This window comes from Opisthocomus hoazin, chromosome 11, assembly GCF_030867145.1.
Source record: "Opisthocomus hoazin isolate bOpiHoa1 chromosome 11, bOpiHoa1.hap1, whole genome shotgun sequence".
NCBI lineage: Eukaryota > Metazoa > Chordata > Aves > Opisthocomiformes > Opisthocomidae > Opisthocomus > Opisthocomus hoazin.
In genome coordinates, this window is record NC_134424.1 from 8,524,387 (window position 1) to 8,550,661 (window position 26,275).

A 26,275-nucleotide genomic window follows, 5' to 3' on the forward strand; every position below is an offset into this window, starting at 1 on the left:
TTGCCACTTACATAGCCGCCACTGGGCTGTGGCTTCTTGGCCAAGTACAAATTAATTTGGCACAGAAGATAAGCCATTGAGATCAGCTAGAAAATTGTGGGGGTGGTGGATTATCTCTTCCTTCAAATGACACAGTGCATCAGATGTGCTAAGGACCATGTGCCCAGGGTCAGCCTCAAAGAAAAGGTAAAGCTGTGGCTGTATTAGTTTTCTGGTGGCTTCCTATAGACCATTTGCAGGAACAAAGTGTCAAGTGACTGGAGCATCTCCCAGTCCCTCACTGCTGGAAGAGGATACTTGCATTTATCCACAGTTCAAATAAAAGTGCAAACTGGCAGTAATAACCATTCTTTGGCCAAGTCGGCAATCTTGAAGATTTCTACTAAGTGGGTTTTGAAGACTGTAATTGGGGTCAGGAAGAGGCACTCGAAACTAGAAAAGCCACAGTCAGCCTTGTTTTTATCTGTTTTAATCACACCGGCAATTATATCAAACTCCCTGACAACCGGAATTAAATTGTACATTGTGCTCATGGACAGCCACTGCTGCAGACCATGGCTGTCCAAGTACAAAAGCACAGGCATTTTCTCCCATTCTACTATACTCTTAGTCAAAAAACCCCATCCCACAGGACATGCAGGTGCAGAGAAAGAAAACAAAGACAGTATTCCCAGAACCAGTGTGGTCCTTGAAGATCTGGAGACTGGAGAACAGTGATTTACAGATTTTGATTACTTCAGTAGTCTGTAGCCATGCACAGGTAAACAAATCTCATACCGGGGCTCTGAATTATGATATTCACCCTCTCCTAATAACTAGATCTGGTTTACACAATGTGAAATACTCTTTCCTATTAAAAACTAAGTTCATCCAAAGCTGAAAAGAAATGTATTTATTCTGCAGACCTGGGTCACCCTTTCCCTTTTCACCTTTTTGTAAGAACAAACAGCTCTAAGCCAATAGCTCATTGATCACAGCACTCAGCTTGGCCACGCAAGCTCCACATCCAGGTTGCTCATGGACTTGCTTCAGTACAGAGATCTGACCGAGGTCTCTGATGCCTTCACCATCATGGAAGCCATGTGCTGGGGCCATACTTTAAATAGCTCAGAAAGTTCTTGCATTCATGTCACTACGGAATAAAATCTTTTTACTGGGTTTCCATTGGAAAAAAAGATATTTTGAAAAAATAGAGCTGCAATTTTCCAGACAGCCCTATAAATTACCAGAATGTACAAATCACAACTAAAGAACAAAAGTAATGTCTGTATTTCCCAGTTAAAAATGCACCTTAATGCTTTGGTTTGTTTTGCACCATTAGGTCACATTAAATATGAAAAGACTTTTGTGAAGGTGTCACAACTGGAGATATCTGTACCCTGAAGAATTTATCTCCTGAATTTTGCTCAGTAGGATGCAACATTAGGCTCCTCACTCGCATCACTTCCAGTTTCCACTAAGAGTAGTTAAGACCCAGAGTTCCTTCTTACGCAAACCTATTCAACAAAAGGCTAAAATTAGGTATAAAAAGCACCACTGAGACCAGGGTTTGAAACTGTTGTGGAAGAAGATAATTAAAGCCATGTCCAAACCCTTAGTGCCCTTTCTAAAGGGCCAGTATGAATAATCGAGGTATTGATGAAAATCTCCAGCTTTGCTGATGTATTATTGAACACCTTGCCTTGTCAGTTCAGATGTGAACCCCAGATCTGCAGTGCTAGGTAAAGTGGTCATAGTTTGGCAAGAAAAGGGCCTAAATTCATGCTGCTTTCATGGGCTAACCGACTGCAGAGCCAGAATGGACCACTGCGACCATGCAGCTTGTGCTCTTCACTGCTGAACTTCACCCAACCATTCCTGCAACTCCTGTTTGCACAAAAGCACAGCTTTTCAAAAGGCACAAAGTTGTGATCTAAGAAGTTCCAGGATAGAGATTTCTCTCTTCATTAAGCCAGAATGGGTCACGCAGAGTTTAACCAGCGCCTCTCACCTTCCCGGGACGTCTGCCAAACCCGCCTGGGAACTGGGGCATCTATGTTTTGGCACGGAGCACTCCTGAAGCTAGAGCAGCTTCTTCTGGCTTGCCTTTGCTTTGTCTACCCACAGAAGCATTACGAGGCCACAGTTTGCCTTTGCAGAAAGGGCATCTTCTGTGTGATGAACTTGTGCAGAACAAAACCTGAACCTTAGGGATTTTAACTGGTTAGACGACTTCATTCCTTCCTAGCTCCCACCCTCAACGGGAACAGCAGTCCAAGGCAGCTGGGAGGACAGCCTGCATTGCAGGCAGCTACTTAAAGATTTGCTATTTATCAGCAGCTCCTGGTCTCCCAGCCACAATAGACATTTATAACTTTTTGGCCAAAATGTTTTCTGCTGAATTCTGAAGTAAGATTTACTGCAAATGGATAATGAAAGAAAAAAAAAAAAAGGTGGCTAGTACACTCTGGAACAGAAATATGCTAATATTAACATAGGCTTTTTCCAAAGAAAGATAGTTGCAAAGCACAGAGTTAGCTACTTTCTCCTTAATTATCATCTGTAGCTTCTAAGTAGGCAATTTAGATCAGGCTGTCATATTTCAAATGAAAGACTAGCCTACCCATCGCATGCAGATGAGGCATACACTTTACTATGGGAATGTCTTTATTTAAATGAGGTGCTTAGAGTGAATGAAAAGCTCCCATAAAATACAATTTCCCTTTCCTTCAGAAGCAAGGATTACTTCAAGAGACAGTTTTACTAGCACACTGGAAAGATACCAATAGGTGATTTAAAATAAAATGGAAACCAACATTGTTTTGCTCACTGCTGTGACACAAAGACATAATAGTCTTTCATCAGGCTCCCACCTTAGCACCACCAGACAATCCATTCTGTCCCACTAGTAACTATGGCTCAATTCTCCTAACACCTAAGCACAGACTTACCTTAACCATTGGCTTAGGTGAGATTGTGTTTAAAATTTAATCATGTAATCCTCTGGGCCAATATTTTCCAAGCAGCTTGCAGGATGAAGGCCACAAGGAAAGGCAAGATAGGCTCCACATGAATTCCCATGCGGCATTTAACTTGGGGACACCCTGTGTATGCAGGCTGGGGTAAAGCATCTCCAAAAAGCTAAATACGAAGAGATTTTAGGTCAGGATCTGCCTCAAGACTTAACAGACAGCACGCTTCTGGGCTTATATTGAAACGCTCCTCTCTTCCCACTGCACTGCAGACCCACGCAGCCCAAACCCCGCACTCCTGGTGCTCACTTCTGCCCCAAGCCCTGCGCAGCATCGCCCCGCAGCCAGGGTCTGCGCAAGGCATTCCTCCTCTGCTCAGGACAGGGGTTTGCAGAAGTGAGATAACCGCGGAGCAGCAGGTGATGGCGTTAGCAGATAACACCCCAGGCTGGCAGCATGCTGCCTGTCTGTGCAGCACAGCTTCATGAGAGTTTCTGCTACACAACATTTCATTTAAGTCAGCAGCTGAAGCCCGAACATTTCAGTGCGACTCTGCCAGTTACAAGAAAAACGTGAAGTTTGTGTCATGAACAATTATATAGAAAAAGTCTTCAGTACAGACTGGGTAAGTCAAGCCTGACAACTGAGCCAGCAACCAAAACAGTTTACTTTTAAGAGGATTGGTTAAAAAGCACCTTAAAATGATGAATGCCAGCAACAAACACATGCACAGCAGTTATACTATTAAACAATTACTATTAAAGTAAAACCAATGAGTAGCAAAGTACTTGATAAAAATGTTGCTGGGATCAGAAGAAAATAATAAACAAACAAATAGGACCTTCACCAGGACCCTCACTACAGAAAAATATTGCTTCAGGGCACTTGGATGAGTGAGAAATGTGATCTGAAAGGGTGATGGACTGCAAGAGTAACAAATAATCCCAAGATGCTGATTTTTTTCCCCCCACTCAAAGAATCATTACTGATGTGAGAGTCGAGTTGATGAACATCCTAATGTGTGCTAAATTTGCAGTAGATACTGTACCAAGCACAGATCCTACTGCTGAGAAAAACTGGTAGTGTGGGACCAGGTAAGTTTTTCCCATATATGAACTTGTAAAACATATACAGGTATCCAAAAGACAGGCTGATTTGTGCTTTAAAACATGAAGAGGTAAAGAAATCCTTTGTGATAAAACTAGAAGCAGGCAGAAGAAAAGAGAGTAAACTTAGGGTGATTATTTGAAATGGTGTTCTAGAGATCAGCTTAGACACAGAAGAGTCTGGCAGTATATGTAGAGAAGCGTGGCAGAGCTCCAGGAGACACTGTTGGAGGGTATTAGGGTTTGGAGTACAGGTTTCTTTGCACATTACAGGGCGACTACAGGGTCATGGATGTGGGCTGCAGGAAGCTTAAATGAACCTGTGTAGCTGGAGATGGGAAAAGCACCCACCTCGCCTCCTGCTCCAGGAGAGCTGAGCCAGATCTGGGTTCTGTTACCCAGCAGTGACCCCAGAGGGACTCCTCTGTGGTTACCGCGCCCCAGCAGCACAAGCCCAGAGCAGGAACCCCGGCACAGGGTGCCCCTCGGACAGGGAATGGCTCTGTCTCCCCATGCTCCTGCCACACGACAGCCCCTTGCAGGTACCCACCACACGGGCTCTTCTCTGCAGGGATTGCTTCTCCCAGCTGTGCACAAGCACCACTTCACCAGATTACTCTGATGGTTTTCTCTAGTGATTAATGTACTTATCTGTATTTCCCTACTCTTCTCCCTTTTCAAAGGGCAAATGAATCCAGGTCCGGAATTAAACCGAGAAGAGAATGCGATTCTGACAGAAGTGAGAAGCAACCACCTTGTACAGGGGGATTCTTTTGGGTTTTTGGTGCTCCACAAGTTCCTGCTGACAAAGTTACAATGGCAGTGAGATAATGCAGGAGCCAAGCACAACCATCATCTTACCATAACTTAAAACTAATGTTAATTCTTTCTTTATTTTTAACTGTACCCTGCAAAACTCCCTGTCCGCTGGAACTAATGATTTCTCTTGAAGCCATTGGTTGCTGCAGACTTTTGCAGCTTGTAGGTTGGGGATGTGAAAAATATCAGTAAGACAGTATGGAGATGCTCCTTAATTTGCTGGAGCATCTGGAGCTACCTAGTGTGGAGTACAATGCTCCTTCAGTACATCCAGGACTGGCCTGGGGCTATATGAATCACTGGTTTGAAATCAGCTTGGCAATCCCTATGCTTTAATCACACATCCCCAGGCCCCATCAGCTCTGTTTCATCCCTTCTGGCATCCTCCCTTTATTCAAGGTGGTGGGCTCCAGAAGCACATGGTTACAAGTGAGATGCCCCCCTTTCAGTCTAGAAAACTCACTCCCTGTTCTGGTCTTGCTTTAACAGAAACATTTTTAGGCTCCTTCAACCTCATCTCCAAAACATCCAAGTCCTCTCACTTTCCCAAGCTGTCCTGTTGAGCCTTACAATTTTGTTTACTTGCTTAAAGCTCTTGACACTTACTCATGTACTAGCCAAGGTCTAGCAGTTCAGCTTCTAGGGGAACAAAACAAAACCTCAAAGTCACAGCAACAGGAAAGAAAGCAGCTGCTAGCACAGTTGCACGGCTTTCTTCATTTCAAGTCATGCTGGAAGGCACAGCTCAAAAAGCAGCACTCAGGTATTCAATTGCTTCAGTGTCACTGCTGACAGTCACAAGAGCACTGCAGTGTCAGATGCTTAGCAGCATCTCTCCTTCCACCTACACCTCCTGCAGCTGTCAGCCGATAATCAGAACACTGTAGGCATTTGAAAGGAAAATGCCACACGAATATGGCCTTGTTCAGACCTGGATGCAGGACAACTGGTGGGAAATTCATCCTACTTACATGAAGCCTACATGCCCATGTAGGCAGATGAGCTTCAGGATCACAATCTTGATGAGGGAGCCTGAACTTCAAGCACGTCTGCTTTTCCCAAGGGTATCACCTGCTCTAATATGAGATATTACCTTTCCCAACTAAGCTCGCTTCTGTTTTTAGAGCGCCCCCTCTCCAGTCTGTCAAAGAAGCAGTGGAGAAAAGTGGAAAGAGCAAACGTATGAGGAAGTCACAGGAATACGTAGATAAAACAGTAAAATGACACCAAGTTCCACAGGTAGCACTGGGCCAGATTTTCCAGGCATGCATCTGCTACCCTACATAGTCGGTACATCTTCGGACACTTCTTGCACATGCCTCAGGTTTACATGCAAAGTTCCAAATTGCATAAAACCTGAGTATCTTCACACTGCTCCCAAAACACCAGCTGGTGAAGTGTCATCTCCTTTCTCACCTGCAAATTACCAGTATATTTATACCATGTGGCCAGCCACCCCACCCTACCTGCTGAGCATACCCAGCCACAGCTGGGAGCCACACAGACAGTTCAAGGGCCACCTACAGCCTTGGTTGGATCCCTTCTGCAAATAAACCCTGTTTTGCATCATCTTCCCAACATGCTGGAACGTTACAATTGCCTAGAAATTATTTCCAGTTTTCTAATAAGCAAGACAGTGGGAAATTGCAGATCCAGCCCTATGTTTCTAGAAGCAATTGTCGACTTGCCTGGTAAAACACCAGGAGATACTTGCTGACTACTTCTCTCTGTTTTATTAACTTTTTATATAATGTACTATTTTATAATCATGCAAATTAAAAGCACTTTACTGTAGGGTGTATTCTGTAATGCATGCTGGAGAAATGACCTATTTGGAAGTGAATCACATTACAAATTCACATAACTCAATTTTCAGGATCTATCTCATGCATACTAAGCAGAAATGAAAGCAAACGTAGACAAGTTCAAGACAAAAAATAAACATTTGTAATAGCAGGAAATGTGCCTCTTTGGAGTAATAAATGTGCGTCAAGGAAGAACAACAGTTCAAGGAATCAAATTCAGTTTCCACTGTTTGGAAGTTGCTGTATTTTAGAACATGTTAAAGAAGTAGATGCTATTACCTCTGGTCTGTGCATAGCAATCATAAGCAAAACAGCATGTGATTTCCCAAGGAAGCAACATAATTTCAGAGTCATAGTGTACTAGACTTGAGACTGGATTATGGATCTTTTCTTAATCATCTCAATTCCTTAAAGAAATCACTTCTACAGAAGTGAAAGGTTTCTAGAGTGGACTTGGCATCTATAAAAACAGAAGTCTGTGGATGTTCTTTTGAAGCAGGATCCTAAACGGCACGAACATTTATATATATATATACATTTAACCTCACTACAGCTTTCAGCTGTACTTACACAACATAAAATCTATTCTCCTAAGTCACTAGGTTCCAAGGTTTAAAGTATTTAGGCACCAAGAGATGCAGACAGGCAATTAATAGAATTTTCAAAGGCCTTTCAAAACTATGGTTCAAACTTGTTTTGTCTTTTGCTTCCCCTTCCCCATGGAGTAGCTCTTCTGGATCCTTGCTACTCCAATGGCTGTGAATCCTCCCCCATTTCCAGATTAGTTAATGGATACTTTATCCCCATTTTTTCTAGGGCTGATGTGTTTTTGTTCTTTTTCCTTGCCTGCTGTTTTCCACTCCCTGTGACTCCCTGAGCTGTCCTGGCCTTCACAGGGCTCTGCATGCCCACAACTGCTCTCTTCTCCTTGGCTGAGCTCCCATTCCCCAGCGGTTCCCGCAGCCCCATCCACACCAGATCTAGCCAAATTTATTCCTTCTGCACACCCAGTGCCTGAAAGATATTGTGAGGAGAATTCAGGAGCCCCAGATTGGAGTCTAACTGAAAGCTGCTACAAATGATAGGAAAACCCACTGAAAATGGGCTTCACATCAGCCCCCACTGCCTGCCTCCCTGCAAACGAACCGCCACGAACCAGCCCGGGTTACCTGAAGGGGTAGGCAAAGGCTATGTCAATGTTGAGGTCACTCTCTGACTTGTTTGCACAGTCCACACTGAGGCGCAGTCCTCCAGAGTACCCACCGCATGTTGCAAATGCAAAGATTGCAAAAAGCTGTCAAAAACAAACAACATTTTTATTTTATTTCGTTTCAGCAACCACCACAAGTAGATCCACGCAGCAGCTCTTTCTGCAGCACCGGCCCCCTCGGCTCAGGTTCTCCATCACTCCATGCATTCAAAGCATTGCCACACATTACTCCAGCACCCTTCCCAACAGCCGATACAAAGAACCACAAAATTTGAAGCTCTGTTGCCACACCCAGACAGAAACATCACCATTTGTCAGTGCCAGGCATCTCAGCCCTCCCCTGCTGTCTCAAACCCCATTTGGGATTCACAACCTGGGCAGCTATTTAAATCTGACAGGCAAGCTCAGACAAGAACGAAGGATGAATATTCACTGAGCATAACGAGTCGGTCTTAACCCAAGTAAAACCTCTGGCAGAAGTATTTATAAAAAGCAACCAGGAGTAGAAATAGTACACCAAGACAGTTCATACGGCTGCCATGACATTACATGGCAAAACACAAAATCGTACTACCCCTCTCCCATTTCACGTATGACTTGGATAAAAATCACCATAAATTTTTGATTATTTTTTCTAAATTACTACCATAACCTAGCATAGATATAGAGGTGCAGTAAACTGACATTCACCAAAACAGACAAAAAATCAAGACTTCGGATAAACTCAGACAAACCAGACATGAACAAAGAGCTTGTGTGGTTCTGATGCAAACTCGTATCTCATCTTAATCTTCCAGGGGAAAAAGGCGAAGGAAGGAGTGCACAGGCCAGGAACACATCAGCATTTATATTTATATCAGGGTTTATATCCTCCAAACAGAGGAACAGGAAACACAAATGGGGGTCTCTTAAAACATCATTGATGTAGGCTTCCTTGGAAGACCCTGAGCGTAAGCGTAATTTAAATTAAAGGACAGGCTAGATTTTGTTGATTGTAGCACTACAGATCTGAAATCAGCTTTACCAGAATTACTCTGAGATTTACAGCCAGGCAGATATGGGAAATGACAGGTAAACCCCTGATCTCAGTCACAGTTAAAGAAGCTAAAAGCCAGCAACACAGAGGAAACAAACAGTGCACACATCTGGAAAAGAAAACGTGTACTTGGACACTGAAAAATTACACAGAAAGCAAATGTAATGGCAAAATAAAGGCCTGAATGAGTCAATACAAGCAATGTGGAAACACATAAGTAGAAAAAAGTAGACCTATCCTTGCTGCCCAAGGCTCTGCAAAACACGCTGTTAATCTGAGTTCACCCAATTCACAGCACGAGCAAGGCCAGGTGCTTCAGCAGCCTCCTTGGACTTCAGCTTTACAAATGCATCTTTCCCCCAGACCCTGCCAGGTTACAGAGCAACTCCTGGGCACTGGGGCAGGGAGATTCTCCTCAGTTGCAAGGTGATGTGCCGAGCACAATGGAGCACGAAGAGAATAATGCAAGTTCCCACCCTGCTACTCACTTTCATCGTGACCAGAGCATATCACCAAGGAGAGATTTACAAAGGTAGTTAGGTGCCCAACGATAAGGAAAGCTGATAAAAACTTTGAATCGATTCTTCCTGCTGAGCTCACTGCAAAACAGAAAAGCTGAACTTTACTGTGAATTGACTTGTATAATATGTGATGTGAAATAAATGTCTCTACTACAACTTGAACAGTGTTCCTTCATCCTACATGAGACACTACCTCTGTAACTACAAAACGTTTCTGCCCTTACATGTAGCACAGCACTGAAAATCAGTATTAACCATCTCAATTTAATTTGTGAAGCAATGCCAGAAAACAATATATTAAGGAGAATGGGACAGATTAGTGCTGACCTGCTTTCTGGCCTAATTAAGGAAGTTGCAAATGCAAGTGTCTTGCAGATACATAGGGAGGCACAAAGATTAATGCAGTGATAGATAAAAAGGGAACTGAAGGGCTGCAGCATGAGACAGACCTGCCAGAGCCATCACCTCTCAGCTACAGCTCTCAGCGTGGGGACAAGCAGAAGAAAAATATGCAATTGGAATGCATCGCCTTTAATCAAGTATTGGAAACCAGCATAAATATCTGCCACCATGTTTGTTCACCAAGGCCACGCAGCCATGCCAAAAAACGCAGGTCAGGCTACTCCTTCTCAGAAAGGATCTCCTCCAGAGTTCCTAGTTTTTCCTCTCCTCTATTGAGAGCATCTTTGACAGCAAACTCAAGCACCTGAAGTCTCAGTCCCTCCGACAGCTCAGATCTAGCCTTTACTCACCCTTTAGCCCTCATGTTCAGCTCTTAACCAGAGACTTTTCAGATGTTTCCACTCGTTCAGCAAACCCTTCAGCCTCCTTCCTCTCCAGCCACAACCCACTAGGGCTGACCACCAGTCTCCATCCTTACTCCACACGCTCTGCTACAAGCACCCAGGCAGCATCCACGAGGCAAGCAGGAAACAGAAGAAGACCCAGCTGGAGATTTTTATACTGAACTTCAGCAAGGCCTCAGCCAACCCGAGCTTGGCTCTCTGCCGTGGCTGGATCAGATGCTGCTAACAGCTGGGATTGCCCACCTGCCAGTAACGCCCGGCCGGTCCCCTCAGCTGTGTGCCAAGGCCATGCAGCACCTTTTGGAAGCAGATTTATGTTTTGCATTGCAGGAGAGCAGGGTGAAGGCTGTAAACCAACGGTATTTCCTTGGAGTGTCTCAGCCAAGCAGCGGGCATGATTGTCCTCCTGCCCAAGCAATCCTCTCATCCTACCTCTGCATTTTTCCTGGTTTTTTCCCCCAAGTTTTGTTGCTTTATGTTGTCAGTGGAGTGCCTGGTGTATTAAGCCAAGATTTACTCATCATTTTTTGTGCACACTGTAATTCTATGGCAGTTGCAGGAATGCTGTAAACACCACTGTATTTTATTATAGCAGGATTTGGGTAAATGGCAGTTGTAAACCCCATAATGGGAACTTTATGGGCCAGATTCAATAAAACCTCCATCTGCGAGATAATTTTATTGAATCTGGCCTCTCTGAAATTGAAAAGTTTATGGAGAAAGGGAAAGCGTTTCCCTATGTTCCTATTTACTCCTTGCCTATAAATCCACACCCAGCACTAGTCCCATCTGCAGTGTGCATGCATATTGCTTTTCCCCTTCCCATTAGATAAATCTCCCCAGCACAGAGTTACCGCTGCTTATCTTATGGCTGCTGCCTCTCCAGGCTCAGCCCCGACGCCCAGCGCTGCGCCTGCCTTCCCCGGAGGAGCAGCAGTCGGCAGAAACACGGTGCCCTTGAGGCAGCAAATCTTTGCTGCCATGGCCGTGCTGGGCTGCTCACGCCGGCTGGCACAGGAGCAGGGCAAAGCCCAGCCGTCCCCTCCGCGCCCCATCCCTCCTGCAACTGTGGATGTTACAGAATCACAGAATCACAGAATAGTAGGGGTTGGAAGGGACCTCTGTGGGCCATCTAGTCCAACCCCCCTGACTAACCAGGGTCACCTACAGTAGGCTGCACAGGATCTTGTCCAGGCGGGTCTTGAATATCTCCAGAGAAGGAGACTCCACAACCTCCCTGGGCAGCCTGTTCCAGTGCTCCGTCACCCTCAGAGGGAAGAAGTTCCTCCTCATGTTCAGACGGAACTTCCTGTGCCTCAGTTTGTGCCCATTGCCCCTTGTCCTGTCACTGGGCACCACTGAAAAGAGCTTGGCCCCATCCTCCTGACACCCACCCTTCAGATATTTGTAGGCATTTATTAGGTCCCCTCGCAGCCTTCTCTTCTTCAGGCTGAACAAGCCCAGTTCCCTCAACCTCTCCTCGTAGTGGAGATGCTCCAGTCCCCTCACCATCCTCGTAGCCCTCCGCTGGACTCTCTCCAGTAGCTCTTCATCTTTCTTGAACTGGGGAGCCCAGAACTGGACACAGTACTCCAGATGAGGCCTCACCAGGGCAGTGTAGAGGGGAAGGAGAACCTCCCTTGTCCTGCTGGCCACACTCTTCTTGATGCACCCCAGGATCCCATTGGCTTTCTTGGCAGCCAGGGCACACTGCTGGCTCATGGTTAACCTGTCGTCCACCAGGACACCCAGGTCCCTCTCCGCAGAGCTGCTCTCCAGCAGGTCCACCCCAAGCCTGTACTGGTGCATGAGGTTGTTCCTCCTGCACTTGCCCTTGTTGAACCTCATCAGGTTCCTCTCTGCCCAGCTTTCCAGCCTATCCAGGTCACGCTGAATGGCAGCACAGCCTTCTGGTGTATCTACCACAACTCCCAGTTTGGTGTCATCAGCAAACTTGCTGAGGGTACATTCTAACTCTTCATCCAGGTCGTTGATGAAGAAGTTAAACAAGACTGGGCCCAGTACTGACCCCTGAGGGACACCACTTGTCACCAGCCTCCAACTAGACTCAGCGCCGCTGATGACAACCCTCTGAGTTCTGCCATTCAGCCAGTTCTCTATCCACTTCACCGACCACTCATCCAGCCCACACTTCCTCAGCTTCCCCAGGAGGATATCATGGGAGACTGTGTCGAAAGCCTTGCTGAAGTCAAGGTAGATAACATCCACGGCTCTCCCTTCGTCTACCCAGCCAGTCATGTCATCGTAGAAAGCTATCAGATTGGTCAGGCATGATTTCCCCTTGGTGAATCCATGCTGACTACTCCTGATCACCTTCTTTTCTTCCACTTGCTTGATGATGGCCTCCAGGATAAGCTGCTCCATCACCTTTCCCAGGATGGAGGTGAGGCTGACCGGCCTGTAGTTCCCTGGGTCCTCCTTCTTGCCCTTTTTGAAGATTGGAGTGACATTGGCCTTTCTCCAGTCCTCGGGCACCTCTCCTGTCCTCCAGGACCTCTCAAAGATGATGGAGAGTGGCTCAGCAATGACATCCGCCAGCTCCCTCAGCACTCGTGGGTGCATTCCATCGGGGCCCATGGATTTGTGGACATCCAGATCGCTTAAGCGATCCCTCACACAGTCCTCCTCGACCAAGGGAAAGTCGTTCTCTTTGTAGGCTTCATCTCTTCCCTCCAGGGCCTGGGATTCCTGAGGGCCAGTCTTAGCACTGAAGACTGAAGCAAAGAAGGCATTCATTAGCTCTGCCTTCTCCGCATCCTCCGTCACCAGGACACCCTCCTCATTCAGCAGCGGCCCCATGTTGTCCCTAGCCTTCCTTTTGCTGCTGATGTAGTTGAAGAAGCCCTTCTTGTTGTTTTTGACATCCCTTGCCAGCTTCAATTCCAGGTGAGCCTTGGCCTTCCTCGTCGCATCCCTGCATGCTCTCACTACGTTTCTGTACTCTTCCCAAGTGGCCTGTCCCTCTTTCCACATTCTATGCACCTTTCTCTTCTGCCTGATCTCCGCTAGAAGCTCCTTGTTTAACCATGCAGGTCTCCTGCCTCCTTTGCTAAATTTCTTTCTCAGGGGGATGCATTGCTCCTGTGCATGGAAGAAGTGTTGTTTAAAAAGCGACCAGCACTCATGGACCCCCCTGCCTTCGAGAGCCCTGGCCCACGGGATTCCTCCCAGTAGCTCCTTGAAGAGGGCAAAGTCAGCCTGTTGCCCTGTGCCGGCCTGACAACGATGCAATAGGGAGGTCGGTGCCTTTGCACTCGCCTGGACCCTTGAAGGCAAATGGAAAATGCCTGCCCCCAACCTGGATCAATGGTCCACGGTTGATGTGGGATAACACCGCCAGCAAGCATCCCGCTCATTCGCTGTGTGCTATCGAAGCAGTTACCACCCCGCCTGACGAGGACACAGACCGAAGGGAGGCGGAGAAGGGACATTATATGAGCTCCCTGGCACAGACCAGAGCAATGCACACCTCCTGTGTCCAGTCCAGCCTGGCTGGAAGATCACCCATCTTCCACCATGGTCTCGTACACATCTCTAACAAGGCAGCACACCTCTGCATCTCGCAATGCCTTTCTGTGTGGGGATTAACACCTGATCCCCTGCTCCTTTTATGGGATATTCCTGCTGTGACCTCGCAGCCTTGGCCTGGGCTATTGGTGTATTTTTGTGAGGAAGTCAGGTAAATCCCATAGTCTAACTTAACTAACAGAAATTATATTTATTATGGTACTGTGCAATAATCAACAGCCTTCACTGTCAAACCAAATTAGCATGTTTTAAAGATCAGTTGGCTCCTTAGCACTCTGAGAAAAAATAGAAATATAATTTCCAGCAGAGCATGTGCTCCTCACACCAGCTCAGGGCAAGTAAAGGTTCATCAGCTGAGCTACGGGATCAGCTGGAAGCCCTCCTTCTCCTGATGTCAGGCTTCAACACAACGGCAACGCATCCTCTGCTTCGGTGGTCAGGAGCTGTTACTTATCCATTCTCCAGACTCAAGGGTGGTCCCCACATTTCCCAGCCCAGCCGTCCCTGACGGCTGGGGCCTCGGGATGTGCGATGCCCTGGGGGAGCTGAAGGCCAGCTGTGCATTGCACAGCTGGCAGGGCCTCAGCATGCGACCCCGGGCATCACTCATCTCACCGTGGAAGGGAAAAATGCGATGACTTCCCACTGCTTCTCCACGTTTGGCTTTCCGACAATTCCCGTCAGTGCCTGCTGAGCGACAGGCTCGCTGCGTGCACCAGAAGAAGGCAGAATGGTTCCTGACAAGGCGAGTTAAAAGGCTTATGTAGAGCATGTTACAGCTAAAACATCCTGTTAGGAAGATAACACTGTCATTTAAAATTGATGAAACTTTTATATAAGCCCCATGCTTTTTCTGGGAGCGTGTCTGCCCCGTGCAGCAGCCTGTCGCAGCTCACTGGCAGACGAGATGGAGTCGCCCTGGGGATGCACCCTAAATCCATGCCTGTGCAAAGGGGAGATCCCCCTCTGCCTGAGGGCTCCTCAGTGACTGCTCCAGCATGGCGAGACCTTAGAAAGAAACCATGTCTGTCTCGCCTGGAGTTGTAGTGGCCAAAAACAGGCTGCAAGGCACACATGGCTCACTACGTGGGTTGGCCTTCAACACTTTCACTCGGGGCTGAGGGAGGAAAATGGGAATGAACCTGCTGGACGCTTTCCCAGAGAGGTCCCCCCTCAGCCCCCCACTCCTGCCCTAACACTGGAAAGCTGAGGGGAACTCCTGACACTTTTAAAGAGCAATATTTGAAACGCCTACTCTTTCATTAGTCATTTTACACATTCAAAGTGTTTTACAAAAGACATATTTCTCTGGCATCGTTTCTGGATGTAAGGCTTCCCTTTCTCCGGATCACCGTAATAAAGAGACTGCAAAACGTTTGCCAAATGTTACATTGCTTTACACTTTCTGCTGCTCATCGTGGCCAACAACGCGCTTGAGAGCGGGGAGGGAGCGTGCCGCTCCGGGGGCCCCGGAGACGTCCCCCTGCAGCCAGCGTTGCTCACCCAGCAGAGCGTCTCGTTAAACTGAGATTATTTATTTATAGAGCAGAACCAGTAATTGAACATTATTATTAAGACTGTAAAGGGGAGGTTTGAAGGCACTAAATGACTGTATGGGAAAACATTTACTGCAGAGCTGATGGGCCAAAATCTGTCACCAGTGAAGGATTAGGAAGAACTCTCTCCTCCAGGTCTCTGCTATTTCTTTTTTAAAATCTGGCATTCTTCCTGCGCGGATCTGAGCTGCAGACTTCCTGGAATCTCTTCTCCTCCATACAAGCCTTTATGCACTGGAGATTATCAGATTATTGACTTTGGGATTCCTAATTATATCAGCTTGACTGGTTGATGAATTGGAGGTGGATAGCACTGCAGCTGACGCAGTGCTGGGGGGGTAGGCGATGACTAGCAGGAGTCATTTTCTTTCAACAGCTATACAGGGCTGAAAGTGAAATATATTCTGCTCCTGCTGAGAAATAAACCCTAAAGCAATTGTCCACTAATTGCCAGGATTTAGTGTGCCCCCTTAAAAATAAACAGCAGCCTTACAAAGAACAATCCTGTGCCTGCCCAGACCTGGTCTGCATGGAGGGGAAAGCCCAGGGATGAGGAACATCTTGAAGTTTGGGGCCTGAAGAATCACATATGCCCCATCTGGGGAACACTGTACCTCTGCCCAAACATTGACCCCAGCTGTGCCTCGGTTTTAGCACAACACTGAAGGACCACTCAAGCAACTGTCATGCACTGGAAGGCACTTGCAGACCATGGGCACCTCCAGTATGTGGTGCCAGCTGTGAAAGGGCTATTGGGGTCACCATGCAGGAGCTGGGGACATACAACCTGTCCGGATCTCACACAAAGCACCTCATAGCTTGCACTTGGCTATCAGACTTCATGTTTCCAGCGTCTTCTGAAAGGGGAAAGGAAACGCAACCACAGTTGTGTTGGAGGAAAATCTTTGCATCAACCATATTGCATGGCTTTACATTGAGCTAAGAGGATGAGGCCCTTTCTTACACATGCCGTGCGGTAAGCACAGCTGTTGCTGGAACACACTGTGTCCTCCAGCTGCCGAGGCCAGCGGGACCCACACAGCACAAGCCACCATGTCCCCAGCCACTGCCACCTGCCTGGAGGAGACCACCCCACTCCAAGGCCTCCCCACTTGGCTAGGGTCTTCGTCGGGGCATCTGCAGCAGCAAACCTCTGTTCGGCATTTTATGGCACCCCGCAGAGAGCAGCCCTCGCTGCTGCTGGCTGGATGGAAAGAGCTGACCCCGCGGCGCACAGGAACCCTGCAGCATCCTCTGGTTAAAGCATAGCATTTGATTTAATACTTTGCATTTTTAAAATGAAAAAAAAGATTCTTAATTTGATTCTTAATGGAAAGATTTATGGAAATGAATTTGGGGTATTTTTAGTGAGTAAAGATCATGTTATAATAATTTGGTTCTACAATACTTTAATCCCAAGGAGAAAATTTTCTCTCTTTTTGTTTGAAGAAAATCTTTATCTTTTTTATTCATCTTTCATTGATTATTCTAAAAATCCCATTTAGCTCCACCACATAATGGTATGGTAGTCTTTTCTCATTATATTTTAACAGAATAAAACCCAACTGTATATGAGAGGATTAGATAACCATTCGTTGAGGTAAAGAACATTGTTCCTCCAGATGGCCAGACAGAATCTATGTAATGCCTTTCCTATTTACTAAGTTCAAAATGTAATGCAAGCTGATGAGATGTGTTTCATCCAGTATTTAAGGGGTCAGCCATAAAGTTGAAAGCTAATGCTAAGGGTGGCAGCACGCATGGAAGAGTTAACAAGCAGAAAATAAAGACACATTTAGAGCATCTCTTCTTGGACTCCATGAAATGAAAAGTTGTCAGAGGACAAAGCTACTTACACAAGCAGGGCAGAAACGCTAAGCTCTTCCAGCCCCTCTAACCATTTGTCAAAGGCTTGAGATAATTAAAGACCTATACAGGGACCTGAGGTTTGGGGTTTTTTATTTATTGTACAAATTGCTTTCTGCACGTGGACATTGACAGATTGGCAACGAGTCTTCCATGAAACAAAATACAGCGATCCTTGCTGCAGACAGATTTACAAGTACCTGAGGTAATTACTGGGTGTACACTGCTTCATTTGGGATGTATCAGAGCAGCACTTTTACTGCATTTACAGCCTGCAGCCCTTTTTCCCCCCAGATGTAGAGCAGTCTGGAAGCTACAGCTCTTCTCCACAGCTCCACATTTATACCTTCTTCTTTTAAGGAGGTGGGAGCAGAAGTTGGACAGATTTGTTTAGATTTGTACATATGATCCCTGAATAACTCTTGTTGTGACATATATCGCTTCAGCAGAGACAGGCACTCCTTTTTGGGCCTGAAAACTTTTCCAGCCCTAGACTGCTGGTAAAAAAGACAGTCATGGTTGTCTCTACCAGGATCCACATTGCGACAGTGCCCAGAGCATCACAAGTGCCAGCCCAGGAGAGCGGCCACTGTCAGGCTGGGTCCTCTTCCTCTTCCTCATGCCTGCTGTCCCCCCATGTGCCCACATCAACTCCTGAGCTGCTGTGGCATCAATCACCTGTGACCACCACAGGCAGAAAGCAAGGACAACCATGGTCAGGTAAAGGAGAGGTTTTCTAACAGGTGATGTTAATTCTTATTTTATTAACAGGCAAGCTTCAGCAACCCAGCAAACACCCAGGTTCATGCATAAATGTAATTCTGTTCCTGCTCCCTCTTAAAAACACAGGTTTTGTGCAGGTTTTACAGGGTGATTATGTAGGATTTATTGTGTAAAAAGTGTAAACATTTAATTATAAAATAAAAAAGGTTGGATGGTTGCTTATTTCCTTGCTCACTTGGTGGGTTTAAAAGCATGTGGGTTTAAAATGACCCGCAATCTAACACAAATGCCTACAGAGCATGATCCAAGTTATTGCTAAGTAGGATTTACTCCCTCTAATAAACACAGGGATTTACATTATGGCTGAGCGACATCCACACATGGGAAGCACTCTGAGAAGGGAAAGTGCTCCTGAACTTAAGGTCGCTAAACCCCTGATGGTCGATACAGCCTCAGGGACTCAACGACAGCCAAGACCACGCTGTACCTCCTCTGCCGCAGCACTGGATGGCAGGGAACTGCAAACTCAGCTTGCAAAAGCAGTGCTGTGCACGATGCACACACCGTCTGCCCGGGCTGGGGCTGGGACAAGGCACCTCTCCCAGCTGGGGAGCCAAGACCCATCCCCAGCTCTTCCAGCATCACCACCAGGCACCGCTCGGCAGGTCGAGGCCCCTGGCAGCACCGTCTGATGCCTGCTGTAATTGCTTCATTATCTAATTTGCATCTCTGCTCTTTCCATTAGCTTCAGCTCCTTTCCCAACACTACCTGGTAGACCTGGGCTCCGGTGGAGCACTTTCCTGCTCTGATGATAGATGCACACAGCAGAAACGAGAGGTGGGAGAGCTCCTCTGACCAGAAAATGCTCTGACAGCTCAGTCCCGCAGCACAGCACAGCATGGGGGCTGCGACAAAACCCTCCCCGGGTCAGCACCAACTGAAAATGATTATTACAGGAAAGGCTCCTGTTCTTCAGTCACGCTGTATTATTTATGACTTAATGATTGCCCATTGACTAGCAGGGATTATATCGTTTGCTAAGATGTTTCTGGGTGAATGAAAGGGCATTAACCTCATTATTATCATGTCCGTGCTCATCAGAGGCCATTAGTATCTTCCTCTCAGCTCCCTGTGCTGCTGTGTAGCTATTTGGTGTCATCTGCTGCCTCTCCACCCACCCGCCCCACACGCATGCCTGCCTGCATTCAGCTGTCTCCTTTCTCAAGCAGATTTAAGGAAATGGGTGAAAATTATTTAGCTTGGGAAAGAATCCACAAAACTCTTGGGATTAGTAATCTGGTGCAACAACTTTTTCCCGTGAGGATTTGAGAGTGCTTTCAAATTGCTAAGCAATGGGGCCTCCAACCCCTTCTTACACACCCAGCACCACTCTTTCAAATGATGTCTGGCCATTTTTTCCCTTTTTTTTCAGTCCAACGACACCTGTACGAGCAGGACCACTAGGAACCAAGGCTCTCCTTTTGGAAAAGCACAGCTGGTTTTCTAGGCAGTATGTCTGCAAAGCCCTCCAGGGACCACCCAGCCCTGGCCACTGAGGCCCACTGGGGTGTCCTTCATTAATCTGAACATCGCAGATGTCCCCTTCTTGCTCCAGACCCAGCCTCACCATGGCACACTTTACAACTGAGCATGGCTCGAGCCCTCCGTACCAGAGCTCTGTCTGGCATCCCGTGCAGGTGGGACCTGAATGCAGGACCTGTTGGCTCATCTCAAACCAGTTTTGGATGGAAAATTCCACTGGAGCTGGCTCCGACCTCAGCATCCGCCTCTGTGCAAAGGGCTGGAAGAAGAATTCGCTCCTGGCTAACTATCAGCCCACATGGTAAAAATAATTTATTTTCTAATAATTAAAATGATGGGCTATAAATGAACGTTTGCTTTGCTGAGCTCTGGGAATTCACAGGGAACATTCTGCACAAGAAACATTTTTAAAATTAAAACCTCCCTTTCCTCTTCTTTTCCGCCACTCCTCTCATACTCTGTCCCCAGAAATGGCATTGCTCTCCTTCCCCACACTCAATCATGAAAAGCAACACCTAAACATGAACATTATTAGGAAATGCAAATAACAGTGTCCTTAAATTGAAATACAAAAATACTCCTTATCTCACTAGCTCTTGCCACACTTCATCTGGACAGCTTAAGTTGTGCTGTTTCCTCTACATCCTCCTCCTTACTGTGCTCCTCCACGCCTCTTGCCTATCTCTTTTCCTTTTCATGCCCTTTCATTCGCGTTTCCTGAAATCTGCAGCCATACCTGCTTCTAAACACAAAAAAAGAGAACAAAAGTAACTTGGCAAAAACCTTGCCTGAATGTTCTCCATTTCCTTCGTGGTTCAAAACACTTAATTCTGAAATAACCAGGCATCCTTTCCTTCCTCTCAGCTGCTAGCAGCTGCTGCACATCTTCTGTGCCACTTCCCAATATACCTCAAATCCTCCCAGACCCTGCAAAAAAGCAGGCTTTTGTACTAAACCACTCATGCATCGATATGCTTTTGGCTATTGCAATCTTTATATCTGCACTGCTGGAGATGACGATCTAGCTTTTTTTATCTGTAGATTCAGGCCCATGGAATAAAACCAGGACCAATAAAATGAGGAAGCAAAGGAAACACAAGTGGAATGAGAAAATGCAATTGAACTTGCTATAAATTCAGAATCAGGTGAAAGCTAATTATGGCCATGCTCACAAAAAGATGAGGACAGAGCGAGGGAGACAGAGTTATTAATTATTTGTGTTATGGTAGCACTTAGAAGCCCCAATCCTTTATCTGGGACTAGCTGTGCTATACATCGCAAACACGCAAATATATCTTTGGGTAATTGCACACAGTTTTAAGGAAAATGTGCAAATGCTCTGTTCTTTCACCTTCAGTAGTTTCTGGCTTGTTAATGCTGTTAAAGCAGTCTGAGTTCACCATCAGTCTCATTCCAAGCCCCTCGCAGGATAGTCTCATATGTCAAAAACCCCAAATAATTCAGCGTGAGGGCACCCTCCACCCATAGCTAGATTGGGCAAACCAGAGCAACTCCCCCCAAAGTGGGCACGACATGCATCCATCGCCATCCCCATTGCCACCCCCATGCCCTGGTGTGGGGACCGAGCGCTTGCTGTTGCCAACAGGGACGTTCCATCCTCGTTGACTCTGCACAAGTTTGATTGCTTTTCTAATTAAGATACATTTTATGGTAATCTACCAAGCCTCTTAGACTAAATCACTCACTTAATCTGTTGTTAGTGCCCATATGTTTACAGCTTTCCAGCCTGCTGCAGCACATTTGCTTTGCCACGGCGCCGGGGAAGTTTAGTGACAGATGAGCCGCTGCGCAGCCATTCAGGTGGCACAGAGATCTTCCACCCAGACAGCCTGCGCATGGCAGGGACGGACAGACAGACAGCCCCGGCACCCGGCGGTGTGGAGAGGACAGGAAAGGCGCGGCACTGCAGATGTGGCACCCCATGCTGATCACCTGTCTTGCCCTGTCTCTACAGAAGAGCTCTGCGCATCCTCATTTTCCTTTCTGTCCTTTTCTTTTTTTTCCTCCAAAATAAGAGGTTGTACATGACAGGAGGAGAAGGCTGAAGAGTTTCACAGTATCGTCACATCTCTGTCTCCAGAGCTCACTTACCAAGGAGTTTCACTGCATGTTCGAGGACTCTGAGCATCCCCTCAGGCACAGGGCAACAACCACGTTTGCAAACTAAGGACAAGCAGAGTCAGACCCTCCATCCGCACTGAACACTGAATTCAATGAAAACTGTGCAAACGCTGCACGGTTGTGCTCCTGCTGCCCCTGCGAGCCTGGGCAGGAGTGTGTGTCCCCAGCCCCAACCTCGCCTGCAGCCCAGACACACTGGTGGGCCCCTTCCAACTACTTCAGGGCAGGCGCTGTGCCACTGCACGCCCTGGCAAGGAGCTAAATCTCTCCTTGGGGCCTGCCTGGGCTCTTTAGCAACCCTGCATCCTGTGTATGGACACGTGTGCGCTGTGCTGGCAGAGAGCAGCTCCATCTCTTCATCTTACATCAGGCTGCCCATGCTGGCTCTAGATGAAGGAGCAGGGATGCACTGCACGGGGACGCGGCTCTTGCCTGTTGCCAGCCCATGGCCCTCCTCATGCCCTCAAGCACGCCTGCATCCCGCAGCAGTACCCGCGCAGGCAGAGCTCACGAAAGGACCCAGGGACCCCAGTTCTGCTCAAACCGACTGGGCTGAGCCCCCAGCCCACCACACACAAATGTGTTGTATTTACGAGGTCGTACCACGACACTATTTGAAATGACTTGTGCTCAGCTTGCTGAGGGAAAGAGGAACCAAAGGCAAAATCAGGAAAGACCAACCTCTAGGTCAAGCTGCCATGTGCCATCCTATGTAGAGGGAAATATTCCCTCAAAAAAATGGTCATATAATTGTACAACAGGAACTCCTAATCAAGAGTGACATGTAGAATAAAATACCACCTGCCATCACCAGCAGTGACAGGCAGCTGCTCTCCAATATCAGCACAAATTCCTTTCCCCATGCAGAGCGCCTATTGATCTGAACAGGATTAAGAGAGGCGAGGAAAGTACTCATTAAGTCTTCCAAGGACTTCGCTAAAAAAAGAGTATCTGGCTTTCAGGAGGAGCCAGATATTTAAGAAATCAATTTTTTAAGACTTTAAGGAATTTCTCTAGGAACTGTTTCAACTGCTAGAGGAGCAGTCAAGGAAACAGATCTCAGAGGAAAAGAAGATCCCCAGGATCCAGGCACCTCTACAATAATGCTTCAAACTCCCTTCAAACCCTGATGCTCATGCTAGAAAGGGGCAGCAGCTCCTCCCTGGCACCAATCCCAGGTTTTCAGCTCTGGCAGCTTGCAAAGCACCATGCTGTGAACCTGTCCCTGCGGCCACTCGAAGTCCTGGTTTGCATATTAGACTGAGGTCATCTTGCAGAGGAGGATGTCATGCTCCTGGGGAGGTGATGGAGGCTGCTCCAAGGTCCAAGAGGTGAGTGGTGATTGGGGCTACAGGACTGGGGAGAAGCCACCCCCAGACCTGCTACCACCAAGTGGCTGGAGGTGAGGGAACACCATACATTGCAATGCTAGGATGGGCAAAAGGCGACAGATGGGAAACCATGAACACTGAAGACTTCCTTATGTCCACGAGGAGCAGGGCAAGCTCTGCTGTCACAGAATCACAGAATCACAGAATGTTCGGGTTTGGAAGGGACCTCTGTGGATCATCTAGTCCAACCCTCCTGCCAAAGAAGGGTCACCTACAGCAGGCTGCAGAGGACCTTGTCCAGGCAGGTCTTGAATATCTCCAAATAGGGAGACTCCACAACCTCCCTGGGCAGCCTGTTCCAGGGCTCCGTCATTCTCAGAGTGAAGAAGTTCTTCCTCATGTTCAGCTGGAACTTCCTATGCTTCAGTTTGTGCCCATTGCCCCTTGTCCTGTCACTGGGCACCACTGAAAGAGTCTGGCCCCATCCTCCTGACACCCACCCTTGAGATATTTATAAACATTTATTAGGTCCCCTCTCAGCCTTCTCTCCTCCAGGCTAAACAAGCCCAGCTCCCTCAGCCTCTCCTCGTAGGAGAGATGCTCCAGTCCCCTCATCATCCTCGTAGCCCTCCGCTGGACTCTCTCCAGTAGCTCCTCATCTTTCTTGAACTGTCCCCTAAAGTTTGTCTCAGCTGTATCCTGTAGAGACGACGTGCACGGCTGAAAGAATCGTTTCTGCTCAGCCACAAGCTCCTCTGCCAAGGCAAAGTCTTGCAGTAATGGACTTAATCCACGTTATTCACTTTGTGCCTTACACTCCCTTGGCCGCTGGCAACCTGCCTTTGGGGGCAGGGGTGAGACCTCCCCCTGCCTGCAGTCAAACCGACCATTCCTGGACACTTCTGCTTCAAAGCTATTCAGGTGAGCTCAACCAGCTTCTTAAGAAACCACAGCCCAGCTTTCAGGGCAGTCTGGCACTGCTGCTATGATGAGCTACGCAGCATAGAAACCCCAGGCCTTTAGTTTTGCAGGGTAGGAAGCTGGAATCGTGCTCCTTGGTTCATGCTACCCAGCCGCTTCTCCTCCTGGGTCACCCAGATGTGCTCTTTGACCACTGTCCTTCTGCTCACCTGGAGCACACTGCACCGAGCCAGATACCAAGGCTCGGCAAAGCGAGAAATGCTTAACGCTGTCCTCAGGCAAGCAGGATTGTGCTTAGCAAGTGTGTGAGATGTGCACTGCTCAGACATCCACGCCCTCCACACCTGAGGAGTTAAACGACTGTGAAAAAGGTAATTATTACTGTGACGTGCCTTGTTCTCTAACACTGTGGTACATAACACATTTTATGTACCACGTTTTCCAACACTCTGCCGAGCACATACATTCAAGTTACGCAGCTGGTATAAATATATACAGTTCTTATAAAACAGCAATCATGCAAAAACCAAAAAGCCACTGAACTGCGTGGCTATTAACTACATTTTGAGGAGCGGAGCGCGTGGGTCTGCCCGTGCAATGCCCCGTGCCCGGCTGGCTGCCCATGGGATGCTGCGCGCCGGCACCAGCTCCTGTCCACCCGGGGCTTGGCCGGCCAGAGCACAGAGCCCAGCAGAGCTCACGAGCCCGCTGCGGAGGGGCACGTCGCAGAATATTCCCATCAGACAGGTGAGAAGGCAAGTGCAACTACTCTGTTCTGAAAAAATGGGAACATTTAAACTGGTCCAAATGACTAAGCAGTTATTGCCAATCTGAAATCTCTCTCTGGAAGAGTTTAGCATGGACTGCCAGACGCAACACCCTTACCTTCTCCTGTGGGCTTAATAAACCCAGCTACAGTCTGCTAACACCTTATTCATGTACACTTCATATATCTATTAGCATACCCTGGCATCATGAGAGTAGACAGATTATTCTGGGTCTAATATGTTGATTTTCTGAGCAGATATATACTCAAGCATGTTCTCACAGCAGCTCCAGCGTGTGCTACAGCTGGAGCCTTTAAAGACTTCTGAAACACTAAAGCGATCGATTCCCATGGATACGATCCAAGTATGAAAGAATCAAAGTGAACAAATTAACGAATATAATGCTGCAAATTCAAGTATTTAATCTGTAGTCCAAAAGTACTACAGTTATAAATCTAGTTTTCCTTAGCCATACTATCACAATCATTGTCTTGTACTGCCTGGAAAACACACCAGGAGCTACGACGGGGAGAGGTAAGTAACTGCACCTTGGCGTTATTTACAGGTAACAAAGAGGTCTCCAAGTTAGCCGAAGGCGCTGAGGAATGAGGCTGCTGAGCTGTGCAAAGCAGAGGCAGGGAGCAGAAAGTCAGAGCAACAGTCTATTGACCTGTATCAATGATGTTACACTCTGCAAAGCAAGCTCTTCTCTTAATTAGTTTAAAGATTTTCTTTCTTTTGTTAATACATTTTGATGAGGAGCATGTTGCTGCCAACCTGCCATACTTTAGATTGATCTTTCTAAGGTAATATGCAGTCAGATATTCATACTTCAGTTTGATCAATATTAAATAGCTTTTACTGATTTTTTTATATCAAATAATGCTGCATTCTTTTTGAGGCATTTTTGATTTAAAATGCCAGAAAGAACATGATAAATCAGAATTCCTTTTCCCTTTAATCCTCTCCATGTTTCTGCTGTAAAATGAAGTGCAAAACAAGTTTTCAAAGCAGGCACTCCCCTCTGCAAAGCAAAATACAAACCAGAAATATTTCAACGTATCTAAAAATCGTGGAACAGTTGGGCTCAGCATGAGAATACAAAGAAACCAAACCTAAAAACAATTCTGAGGGCTTCACGATTCCTGTAAAATGCTACTTCTCCCCCAAACAGTACAGTTACACAAATAAATAGAGATGCATATAACTTACCGGAGCAAATATCACCATACACATTTACAAAAGGATTTATAATCCAACTTGCGTCTCCTGAAATAAAGCAAGGTTTGTCTCATACTAAAAATAAAGGCTCCCAAAAGCTTCTCACAGTAGAGAGAGAGAGAGAGAGGGAGGGAGGGAGGGAGAGGGAGCGAGCGAGCGAGCACCAGCTCCTTGCCTCGCTTTTTATGAAGCAAATAAGGAGAGCAAGAAAATCAATGCCGAGAGAAAGTGAGATGATATACCAATCAGGCAGCAGCCTCAGCCTTATTTGCAGAGGGATGGCAAAACGCTCGCATTATTAGCCACTGAGTACGCACAGCCTAAGTAGAGAAAGCGAATACTTTCCCCTCGGTGAGAGGCTGATTGCTTTGTTGTGGTGCAGGTACCACCACAGCGGGCTGG

General features: G+C 47.0%; 1 protein-coding gene across 4 annotated transcripts in view; it reads right to left on the reverse strand.

Moving 5' to 3' along the window:
- SYNPR (synaptoporin) overlaps positions 1-26,275 on the reverse strand; it is a 113,091-nt gene that overhangs the window by 23,378 nt on the left and 63,438 nt on the right. For 3 of the 4 annotated variants that reach the window (XM_075432938.1, XM_075432937.1, XM_075432936.1), the window contains one exon: positions 7,851-7,975. In XM_075432938.1, the coding sequence (XP_075289053.1) occupies positions 7,851-7,975 (125 nt within the window). Of the gene's footprint in view, positions 1-7,850; positions 7,976-25,864; positions 26,106-26,275 lie in introns of those variants that run through there. The other variant, XM_009936633.2, reaches the window with a different exon arrangement.